Source organism: Rhyacophila brunnea, unplaced genomic scaffold (assembly GCF_057557595.1).
Source record: "Rhyacophila brunnea isolate RB1 unplaced genomic scaffold, BYU_Rbru_1.0 scaffold_18, whole genome shotgun sequence".
Lineage (NCBI taxonomy): Eukaryota > Metazoa > Arthropoda > Insecta > Trichoptera > Rhyacophilidae > Rhyacophila > Rhyacophila brunnea.
In genome coordinates, this window is record NW_028232837.1 from 20,120,595 (window position 1) to 20,133,460 (window position 12,866).

The 12,866-nt window shown below is 34.7% G+C and overlaps 1 protein-coding gene across 1 annotated transcript in view; it reads right to left on the bottom strand.

Moving 5' to 3' along the window:
* Positions 1-1,237: 1,237 nt before the first annotated feature.
* LOC147073296 (peroxidase-like) overlaps positions 1,238-12,866 on the bottom strand; it is a 33,030-nt gene continuing 21,401 nt past the window's right edge. Inside the window, exons 6-14 of the mRNA XM_085945404.1 lie at positions 11,826-12,022; positions 9,430-9,625; positions 8,276-8,473; positions 7,360-7,646; positions 6,694-6,867; positions 6,397-6,517; positions 4,293-4,476; positions 2,719-3,719; positions 1,238-2,488 (exon numbers count right to left, since the gene is read on the bottom strand). Coding sequence (XP_085801530.1) covers positions 3,584-3,719; positions 4,293-4,476; positions 6,397-6,517; positions 6,694-6,867; positions 7,360-7,646; positions 8,276-8,473; positions 9,430-9,625; positions 11,826-12,022 — 1,493 coding nt within the window. The 3' untranslated portion in view covers positions 1,238-2,488; positions 2,719-3,583. The remainder of the gene's footprint in view (positions 2,489-2,718; positions 3,720-4,292; positions 4,477-6,396; positions 6,518-6,693; positions 6,868-7,359; positions 7,647-8,275; positions 8,474-9,429; positions 9,626-11,825; positions 12,023-12,866) is intronic.

Here is a 12,866-nt window from a genome sequence, read left to right on the forward strand (position 1 = left end):
TTCAGTCTTTTATTGTGTGGTTATAATAATATTCAAAGACACTGCATTAATCCTTTTGATTTTTTGGAGAATTAAAAAAAGTTTTTGACACTCTAGTTCAAATATTATACCCAGGGAACACAAAAATAATAGTAAGTGTTTTACCTTCTGATTGTGATTGTAAGATATGATTCTTGAGTGTGGATAAATATACGAATAAAGCGTTAAAGAATATTTTATTATCAATATTTATGTCTGTTTCATAATATAGATTAAAGTTTGTCATGTAAACGCGATGCGTATTCAATATTGGTAATATATGCCTTACGATATTACTACAGCAGTATCTGACAGGTTGCAGATTTTTAACGACACACGTTGAATGTAAAGCGAAGCTCTTACTACAATCACAGTAATACCGATAATTTGTGGCTTAGTATTTCATAATTATTCAAACAGATGTCACTGTGTGTTTAATTTGTTAGATTATGCAAATCAATCGACAGTGACTAGTAATTTGAGTTTAAAGGCGGATGAGATAACTTGCGAAATGTGTAAGTGCAGCCTGTCGATCACGGCCTCATAGAGCGTGAAAACTCACTGAAGGCATAGACCGGGTAAGAAGGCTTTATATGGCTTTCATTGAGCCATAAATCTCCCCATAAAACCCTCATTGAGCCACAAATCAAAACTTTCGGTCTATGGCAACTGGCTTTCAGAATTCTATCCAAACAATACTGTACAAATTAGTAATTAACAGGCATAATCAGACATTATTCGATTCTAAAAAAAGAAAGTTGAATCTAGTTTAATGCAGTGTCTTTGTTTTATTTAAAAATTCTACTATTCCAAATGATTTATTTCATGCTTTATAAAATATCCTTTCTTACGTGAATACCTTTTTCTTCATTTCGAGACAGTAATCAAATTAACTCAATTACATCACTCTCATTGATGACTGATAATAGTTCAATTAATACTAGTTTGTTTGATGAATATTTAATTTAAATGAGATATTTCCTGTATTCTCTTATCACAAGTCAAATTAAACTGCCACATTACAATGTTTTAATACCTAACCACTACATTACTATTAGTCAGGTTAGTCTGCATATTTTGATAATTTTATTATTAAAATTAATAAGTAAATATTTATTGCAAAATGTATAAAATAGTTGCAAGATTTTCAGTCCATCTCTAATCATACATAAATATGTAGCAAAATGCATACATTATAAGATAATTTTGTTAATTTACAAGCCCCCCATCATCACATACAAGAATCTAAGCATATTGTATTGAACAGTCACTAACTCATTGGAATTTACATAAATACAATGAAACCTTGATTGTAAGTGCCTGGAATTCACATTTTATTGTTATTTGCATGTAGTTTCTGCAGTCCCTGTTTCATTTTAGTATATTTAATACCTGGTTTTATGTTTTTACCACCAGCAATTACTTACGTCTGAAATATTCAAAACTCAGCTAAAATTGTTAAAATTTATTTCAAGACATTAAATTAAATGCATGGCAATCAGTGAAATGAATATTAAGGTGCAGATCCATGTGTGCATTTATAGACACGTCAGCAATGCTTGAGATGGGCTTACTTAGGGCTCAGACACATAACACTTTACAATGACAATTTCCGTGCATCGAGGCATATGATACTTCTCCAATTAGATTTTTTTTATCCAATTAGAGGTTCTAATCGGAACCTAACAGAGATGCCTTTGGAAACAAGTAAGATCTGCATCGACGCACGCTAACTGTAGTGCTGTGTGTCTGAGCACTTAGACCTTGTCCAGATGGCGCGATTTGACTCATGGGTAAAAACTTGTGCCCATTCCGGGTACATGTGACTTCATTGAGCTGTCCACATGGACTCACAGCGAGATTTGAGCACACGGTATTGTTTGATATTCTGCGTTTCGTCTCAAAAGTTACGGTCACTTATTTCTGACATTTTTCCTTCTTCTTGTAAACATAAGTTATTTTTATAAATGCTATATCGAATGCCTAAAATGCTACATATCTTACTAGCACTGTTGACGTACAAGACGAAGCCTCAAATTAATTCATAATATTGAAAGAGTTTTATACAAACAACCTAAAAATAATGTATCAAACCAGATTGTATGATTTTTAAATTTTACAATTTTCTTTAACAATCCTTCAAAAAACATAATATTGGAGTTTCATTGTACATATTATTTATACTCATATTCTTATCAACATATTTAATACTATCACATGTCATAATGTCTTGAAACTAACTTAATTAATATATTATTATTGTTAATATGATGAAATTTTTAATACAAACAAGATTTATTTATTGCAATTTTTGGAGAAAAAAAAATATGTAGAAGGTACATAATAATTTCAGTCATAGATTTTTGGTTCGAAAAATGCCAACAATACATAATTTATATATTGCCGGTAATACTGCCAAAACGTCATATATCCATAATAAAATAAGGCATTAAAATACATCGATTGTAAACTAACTTCCCGACTAGCTAGACATTTGAAACTTTTAGAATATATCAGAACACGATGCCAATGCATTCTTTTAATATCATTAGCCATCTTTAAGTAGAATTGAATTCATTTTCAGTTAATTCTGTTTTGTATGAAAAGTTATTTCGGAAGAAATCCGTAATCCAATCCACTATTATTGGTTGCTAAGTGGGTGGTCCTAGCAACTAAATTATTAATATATACGTGCGTTACTATGGAAATCAAAATGACATTTCAGTATTCTATATTTGTTTGTTTGTTTGTTTTTTATTTACTTCATATCAAGTACAAGTTTGAGCGTATTGAGCATAATAAATCAACAGAAAATTTAAAAACGTTGTATATAAAAAGTTCTTTTTATCTTGTAATTATTTTGAATACAACAACTTAAAGGAACATCATTATTGCTTAGTTTCGATGTATTATAACGTTTTGCAGTAGAAACAACAATGGTCCGTATTGCTTACATTTTTAATTGGCACATTTGCTACTACAACATTAAGTATTTAAGACAAATATAATTCAAAATATTTAATAATTATCTACTACCAATAATATGATAAAATATTTTCATCCATAGGAAAATTGTCGAGACATCTCATCATTTTATTATTCAAAGAATTTCCCGAATTCCCTATGGCGTATTGTAATATTTAGAAATGCACACATAATTAATGATAATAGGTTATATATAAAATAACATAAAATCTCAAAAAATTACATTTTATTCGAAAACTGTTAATCAATTTAATGGCATTACTAACCCGGAGACACAACACGTCTTATCAAACCGTGTGTTGAAGAGATTCATTAGGTTTATCAGCCACGTTACTTGACTTGCACTGATGAATTGATACAATACAGCCGGCTGGAGAAGAAACATTATAATCGATGACAAACAACAATTATAAAGATATATTATGTAACACTAGTTTTCCAACAGTAATACAAATAAAAAAAAGAGAAAGATTTCCACAAATCCCATGTCCTCATGTTACAACACTGAACTGGTTTCCAAGAATAATCCATTCTAACAGATTCCGCTTGTCTGTGGCGTAAAACTATTATTCTACCAGGTTCAAGCCTTGTGTTTAATCCACTTGCCGACGTTCCTCGTCGTTCTGGTAATGATGTCAGGTTTGTGGGATGGATCTTGCCACGCTGCCAAATTGACACGTTTGATTTCGCTCTCATCGCAGGAAACTAGACTATTGCTAGAATAAGAAACAAAAAACCAAACATTAATTAATCAGTGGGTTTTATAAACTAGTCATTCCCTTGACAAAGCCACGGTCTACCTCGAATCAACAACCTTTCGGTGGTTGATAGGTGAACACACTACCAATTGCACATTTGAGGCCATGTTAAATGTGAAAATTAGGTACTTGACATGGTGGATTGTTTTGTTTTATGTCAGCCGGCGAAGCACGCAAATCAAAATTTTAGCACTAATAAAACAGAAGTCTCAGATTTCATATCGACTTAATTATTCTGAAATCAGCAAAACATAGATCGGAAGAGAACTTCTATAAGTGAACGAAAGCATGTCCGAAAATGGAGAGCGAAACAAAAGGTTTCATTTCTGTCATATGTGCTTCCACACATTTATAAGAAATGGTATGTATGCCTTAATCATTGGATTATTGCTTTGGATCCAACATGCATTGAAAAAAACCTATGAGTTTTGCCAAACATGATGTATAAGTCCGAACTTAACATCAATTAGCACTTTGAATATTCTTTAAAGTGCTCAATTAAACCTAATCAATGAAGAGAAATAGTAAAACCTTGGTGATATGAGTGAGAAGACATCCTTCTGCAAAGTCTTAATTTGCGGCACATTGTCGCAGATGATTCTGGCGAGGGAAGCCCTGTTCACTTGCACCAGCTGTTGTTGTGTGAACGGCTCCGGTTGCTCCGTATTGCTGTAGAAGTAGCGATCGCCTGACCTTGTCCTCGATAATTGCTCACCTGAAATAACAAGGTAATGAATTCATTTCATGACATGCATTTTTATTACATAATTTAAAATATTTCAGACATTGCAGGAAATAAAACACAAGAACTAAATGAAACAGGACTGCAGAAACTACACACAAATAGCAGGAAAACGTGAATTCCGGGCATGTAATATCCGGGTCCCACTATATTTGGCAACCTCTCTGAGAGTTCCAATCCATCAGTTGGAAACTCGTGTGTTAATGGACATCCTCTTAGGTATGCTTACATACTGAGTTTAAATGCTAGAAGATTTCAATATTTGGCCACGTATTTTTTTTCGACTTATACATGGTGTAAATGAGAATCTGCCATTCTTGGTAATATTTACTTGTGTGTCCCTGATAACTATCTTAGAAATCGGGAGCATCAGTTGTTTGTTCTCCCGAGGAGCAGAACTAACCTGGTGATGCCAATTGGGAGGGCAATAACTCTGTTCAACCAAATCGCTTCAGATGTTGATATATACCACCTACGTGAGGATGAGTATAGGTGGACGTTGTTTTATAAATTCTTAAAATAAGGTCCTCTTATAATTCGGTGTGCTTCCATGCTTTATAATTTATAGTTTTTGTACCTATTACTTTATATCATGAAAAATGCAAGCCGGTTGCCTTATTCATGAATTAAGCAAAATATCTGCCGAGTGTGTGAATTCAGCAGTAATTTTTCTGCCTAGTTAATGCACTGGGCAAATTAGATAGTGGCGCTCCGGTGGTGTTTTTTGCAACTAAACCAATTGTGTCAAATGCTCATGGTATTGGTCAAAATAGATAGTGGCGCTCCGGTGGTGTTTTTTGCAACTACTCAAACTAACTAAATGTGTCAAATGTCATTGATTATATAAAAATATACCAATCAATAACTACAATGACGTTCATACCCATTTAGTATGCTCAAAAAAAAACTAGAACTAAAAAATATGATAACGGAAGAATTTTATTACAAGGTGTTTTCGCTATTTGATTCGTGCTTGGGTATCAGGCAATGGTCGATTGTTTGTTTGTGATAGTATGATTTGATAGTTTGTTGACAGTTGTTAGCTTACCTCAAAATGGACATTCAGTTGAATTCAGAATTACAAAACCTAACCCAACCTAACCTAATAATAATAATATTATATTATATCCAATTATAACTAATAAAACCATCCGTATTAAATTTACTTTTTAACTGTCATGTTGACAGTTTAAGAATACGATACGCTACCGAATTCACGCACTCGGCGGATAATTTGCCTAATTCACGAATAAGGCAAAGGGCTTGCATTTTTCATAAATTAGGCAAAATTTTGGTGATTTCATGTAATACGCAATTTCACACATTCGGTGTAACATATCGTCGGTCCCTATTAAAAAAGTCAGATCTGAAATTTTGTCATTTTCGGATTATTACGTAAAAGTTATTTAAACACTTTAAACATTTATACCACAATCACAGTTTTTTTTTGTTTGTTTGAAAATTTAGAGATATTCAAGTTAAAAATGACGGATCTACCGAGAGTGTCCGAATAACAATGTCGGTTCTTACCAACCGACATTGTTGGCCGGGCGTGGGTGAGCAAGATGCGTCGGATCTGACAGTTGCTGCTATGTTCACCGGACAGACAGTTTTTATAAACGTTTAGAAAAGTTTCTATAACCCGTATTTTTATTCATTATGGCAAGCAATAGGTCACAAAGGATATTTGATGAAACATCTTTGATTGCTCGTACTGAAAAATAGCATTTTGCAGATCCGACTCTTTTAATAGGGACCGACGATATGTACTACATAATATATTTTCTCATTTTATTTTCATAAAAAAATTTAGAAAACCAAGATTTCTCGGTGGCTATTGGTTATTGATGGCTGATTCATCGTAATAAAAGATTTAATATAAACCATATTTACCGAGTAAACAGGAGAATGTCTGTCCTAGAAGAGATCCCTCCAGAGGTTTTTCAGACATTGCACCGACAATCAAATCAACATCATGAGGATGAGCGTACAACTTCTTCAACTGTTCGATAGCCTAAAAAACAGAAGAACGTGAATATTAATTTATTATTATTCATATTATGGAAACACCACTATACATATTTGGATTTTTCGAATTTGTTATTATTTGTCTGAATTGTCAGCATTTACCTTCGACTACGAATAATCGAATTTCTACAACAAACTTTGAAAGACAAACGTTCATCTTACATTTTCTGATATTGCATCAGCAAAATCTTCAAACTCCGTGGCCGGATTCAAGTGACACAGCACCCTGTAGAGATGGTAAGGAGGCACGCTGTGGTCTCTGCCGCGCTGTATGTCGAAACTCAACACGTCCAAACCTAGCCTCTGTCCCTTTGGACTATACAGTTGCTGCGTGATCTGAAAATGACACGAAATATATAAGTTTACTTTTGCCGCTCAAATCAACATTTTCATAATAGATTACTTAAATATAAACTATACTTTTTGGAGGATTTGACTGCAAATGGTCATTAAATTTCTTCAACTACATTATATTATATAATAAAGGGTGTGAATGAGAACTCTACCATTTTTTATAGCATTAACCTGCGAAACTCTGGTCACTATGCTAGAAATCGGGAACATCGGTTGTTCGTTCTCGCGGGGTGTAGAACTAACCTGCCATTGGTTCAACTGTGTTCAATGAAAAAGTTTTGGATGTAGACATATTCCATTCGCATGAATGAGGTGAGTTTAGGTGTGTCCGGTAAATTATAAAAATATATTATGGTCGAAAACATTTGTACCCATCGCAGATGGCAGAAAAGTTTCGAGACCGAATCACAATATATTCTCAAGCATTTTGCCAATTTCAAAAACATTTGTGATGAATTCTATATAAATGCTTACATCATCAGCCAAATGAAGGTCCATCATCTGACTCGGCTGACTGGTCAATCCACGGATGAGCTTCTCGAACTTTTCAGGCCGGGCAACGATATCAGGCCGGTTAAAATGCTGCATCAGCTCAATTGACTCATTTAGACTTCTGTCTTCCTCCACCAAGTGTATGGTTCCGTCCAGGAGGGAGTTTGAGAAGCGAAAACCGGCCGTGGCGAGACTGTTTGTCACGGATGGGTCCAGTTCTGGTTTGTAACTGGTGTCATACGAATCAAATTTCTCATCATACATCTTGCCTGGAACAAAATGAAATAATTTAATACATCAATCCACGTTATTTAACTATTATCGGACTAATATAAATAGATATTCAAAACATCGCATAGCATGACCGGTAAAAGAATCAAAACATAATATTCATTATTATCATTAGAAGTGTGATAACCCAGAGTGAGTCCTGGCTTCCACAATTCTCTCCACCTATCCATATTTTACTACTTTCTAGTTTGGTACCCCAAGTATACAGCAGTCATTGGTAGCTCCATCTCAGTAGCAAAAGGTGGAGATAGGCTGTTAAGATCCGCAATATATAGTGCACATTAAACATTGTTAGTCATACGTATTTGTTTTCATTGAAATAAGACTACAATTTACTATGGTGAATTTACGATACGGACGGTGCTGGTTAGTTTTCAAAATTCAATTAAAACCTTCCTTCAATTATCGCTGTCCCAGATTCCCAGAGCTCATTTATTTTGCAGAGTTAATGTCCAGGTTTCCTTTACAGATAACGGGCTTCGCAAATATTTTTTCGACGAGATAGTAGGCGGTATTTAAAATGTCTTCATTTAGTAGTATTTGTTCGCTAACATATTTTCTGGTTAATTTCCTCTATGATATCAAAACAATATTATAACTAACATACCTGTGAGAGCTGGAAGCCATTGTGTATAAGTAATATGCTGCATTTCAGCAATGACAATCCTCCTGGCCTCCTGGTACAAGATGTCATCTTTCCAAGTCGGGTTAAGGAGAGCCAGCTCTCGGGCAATGCGGTTGTGTTCTCTTAACCACAGAGTGTGCATCGCCGTTAAATGAGGATGGGTATTCACTCGGATATCTCCTGAATTGAATTAAATATAAAAATGCTATTAATTACAGCGAGAATAATGACAAACTCAAGTTATATTACCATGCACATATTAGGGGAGTCGTCTACTAACAAATATTTTGAGAAATAAACATATTTTTGAACAGTTTGATCACAACGGAATCATGGTAAAGATACTTAGGCATTTTTAATTGACAATTAATATGAACCACAGAACAGATAATAAATAGAATACCGATAGGCTATATTTAATACACCACATCTTGATGCAGGGTTTTGAATGTGCGAGTGTCCTACGAAAATGAAGCACGCATTATGCTCGTGCAATAGTGTGTGTAATACACCAAGATTAAATGAGCATAAATGCATAAACCAAGAGCAGTTTTCAGTATTCGACGTAAAACGTATCCTTGACACGTGTGTAAGTTTAACCCGGATTCTTCCTAACTTGAGTCGGTTACCTGCTATCGTCTTACCCGTTATGTATTTCAGTTCCCTGATATGAATCAATGTCCAGTAAATTAAACACATAAGCTGTAATGATAAAGGTCCTAGCAATAATCATATTGAAATTATACTCTGACAGCATGGCTCGGAAAATCCATCGAATTGTGCACTTGTGCAATCATATAAAAGAATGAGCTTTGGCATGATGAATAGACATATCCTAAGTCCCAATAAGAGCCCAATAAAGATGACCTTCGTAGTCCAATGCGTAAGACACCAGTGTGTGTGAGCCAGCTTCTCATCCGGGGGCTCTCATTTCGTGACATATGATTTTCTCAAAACCTGGGTGTTTCTATAGTATTTCACTGCTACTACTACACTACTGTCATTGGACGTCATGGCCTTGTGTAGTGTTAAACAAAAGAAGAAAAAGATGCCACAAAGACCTCTTGATCGGTATATTATACCTGTGTTTACGAAGACGGTATAACTTTTAAATTATAACATAAATAGGGCCTTACCTCCTGTGAAGCAAGTGTCGCTTTCCCTGTCCACTTGACATCTTTCTTTGGGCCGCGCAGCAAAAGGCAAAAATGCCCCGTGCTCCATCTCCTCAATCTTCAACAACCCTCCCTGTTTCGTTCTCAGCGACGATGCCTCATTGACGTTCGAGCCATACAATTGAGAGCCGTCCAGAAAATGAGTAGCTTGGTTCATCTAAAGAGAATAAAGATTTCATGATTATTAACCCTCAGATCTAAATATCGCATTCTTCAGAGAAATAATATGTATTATTTATTTGCTTGCCATGTGACCCCATAAACTGTACAATATTTTCATGTTTGTATTGATAAGTATTAATACAATCACCAAACAAATATAAAAGACATGTCACTTAAAGCACTGATGCACGCAGAGTTGATTCAACATTGATATTAAGAAACAAATACCGTCTTTCCTCGATTATAAGACACATGTTTTTTTTTCTATTTTAGTAACTTCCAATCAACGGTTGCGACAGAGTAATATGGGGGTCAGTTCGTCCTACTTGACAGAGCAGGTAGTCGAGTACAGTAGCCAAACGATTGCCTATCACACGTCAAGCAATTCAACTAAAAGCTATAGAAAATACTAAATCCCTCGGAATACACGAAACAAATTTTAAAGCAAGGAGAGGTTGGTGTGACCGATTCACGCGTCGTTATAGGTCTGTCATTAAAACAACCGACGTCTATTTGCCAAAGACTTCCTGCTGAATTTGAGCAGAAGTTGCTTAACTTTCAGCAACTTGCAGTCTGTTATAAAAAAGTTTACATAATGTGTTTATTTTTTATTATTGGTATATAAAAATAAGTGTCTTATAATCGAGGAAATACAATAGTTTGTGCATGCTTCTAAAGCCGAAATGCATAAATATCGAGTTATGTTAAATCGCAAGATAAATTAAAATAGAACGAGCTGCTATTGACTAAATTCCGTAATGAGAAAGAAAAGAGTGATAAGTCATTGATATTGAAGATATTCCACATAACATAACATAAGATAACATTATATAACATAACATAAGATATTGAAAAATAAGTAAATTTGCTGAGTAATAACTAAGTGGTGATATTAGACAGATCTCCCTTTTCCTCTCGCACACAGAATTAAGTGCTCAATTGACATGAAAGTGACAATGAATTAACGAAATTTGAATATTGCATGAATAATAAATACATTACAACGAGGCAGAAATGCTTTATTGCTTGCGCAACAAAATAACTTATTACCGCAACGGGATATTATATTGGAAAAAACAAATGGAAATCGAAGCAGAGTAATTAGTACAGTTTTATTTTTATGACCTTTGCATGCATGACAACCACATGATCTATATATAAGAGGCGCATGATTTTATCATGAGAGCAAAAAAAACTGCATAGGATGCAAAATGTACACATTCCGTATTATAATTACCATTGCCAACTGTTGCAAATTCAATGTCATCTATTTTTAAAAACTCTCACTACTTTATGTAAACAATAAGCAGAAAAGAGAAGCATTATAAAGTAATGCTTGACCTTTAAATTAGATTACAATAAAAATGTAAGTCTCGTTTAGCAATTTCTCTATGATACAGTATTATGATACACATACATTGATAGTTCTTTTGTATATTCATAGAATCTATGACTGCAGAAACTTGAAAACACGAAAATACAATGTACTTCATAACTTAGAAAAGCCACAGAAACAAACACATAAGTGCTTTATCAATCTCCTGAGGCTATTTTTACAAATTATGTATTTTCACATACTTGCATTCTAAAATCAAGTGATTTTAAATAAATTGCTGGGTGAATCAAAATAGTTATGGCTTAACCAATTGTTAATGTGTCATCAACATAGATTAGGATTGTTTCTTTGCTCATTACAAACATATCAGCTTAAAATAATATAATCATCTGACAAGACCGGTTCACTGAACAGCGAGTTACGTTGGTAGTGCTAATTATTGATAATCTTGAAATGCAATGAGGTAACGCAGGAAATGAAGATTTTTGATTGAATATATCTTTCAAATTAATCAATGTACATATTACCATTTTAAAACAATCCTCATTTTCTACAAACAGTTTCGAAGAAGAACACCAACAACCAGCACTACGATCAAAATTTGAAGCTTCGTGCCCCGGCCTGAATATAGTCAGCCATGGCTTCTGATTTTATTGGGTCGATTCTGAATTGAATGAAGTGTGTGATTTTCTTTCCTTCATCCTCCCTTTTCTTAACTCGCGGCTAGCGGATAAACAGATCAGAATATCAAACAATCATCGTAAATAAACCAAGGCCCCTTCCCAGTAGTCTGAACTCTTTAGTTATCGACCGATCCAAATGGAATAGGGTGATGTCAGAAGTGAATAAATTTCCTTGCCTGTTCAGCTGCTCCGAAGGTGCAGTCACTCCTATAAGTGGTGAGGGACCTGGTGTAGGTGAGACAAGTGACTCGGTGCTCTCCGTAGAAGGGGTCCTTTCGTTGCACAGCCATCGATAGACAGGAGGGATGCTGGTAGCGAGGCGACAGGGCGCGCCCCCATCTGTCGCAGCACGAGATTGAGTTACCCGAATGGACTGTTGAAAATTACAACCAATTAATTGTTTAGTAGGTACACCTTATATCCCTCGAGCAGCTAGAGTTACAAACTAGGTAAGAATAACACAAAAGACAATCTGTTAAAATCCTGGCATGCAGGTGGACTTATCGATTAACACAACTTTTTGAAATTCCTCCCCTGCTTAATAACCATTGTGAAAAAATCTGTTCATATCTTGAAATCCATGCTTCATCTAGGACCGGGAATGAGACGATTTGGCACCGCGAACTGGCACCGCGAACTGGCCTCCGGCGATTGGCCTCCGGTAATTGGCCGCCGGTACAATCGGACGCCGGCCCAATTGGACGCCGACCCAATTGGCCTCCGGGAGGATTGGACGCCACACAGTTGAATTAAATGCGCAAAGGAATAGACGTACGTTACGATTTGTTGGAGTAAATAAGCAAGTCAGTTTAATATGCTTCTATCTTCTCAGTAGTTGTACCTTATACATTTCGCGCTTGACACATTTTTAATAAGGATTGAGAATAATTATTATGCCTATCATAATGTTTATTAAAAGAAAATAATTCTTCCCTCGCTAAAACTTAAAGATGTGCATAATCAATTAATTTATTGTCTATACCTACATGGGTACTTATTTATATTTACAACAAATATTAAAAATAATGTTAGATGTTAGAATGAAAATAACATTATATTTCAGCGATTTATAATAAAGCTTAAACATGTATATTATTATGCATAAATGCGTATTTTAAAATAGTATGAAATTACAAACAAAATATTAAGTAAGTTATCTGCTAAGTGTAAATGTTTCAGTAGTTTGATTGATAAACTACTTAGGTACTGGGTGCCGG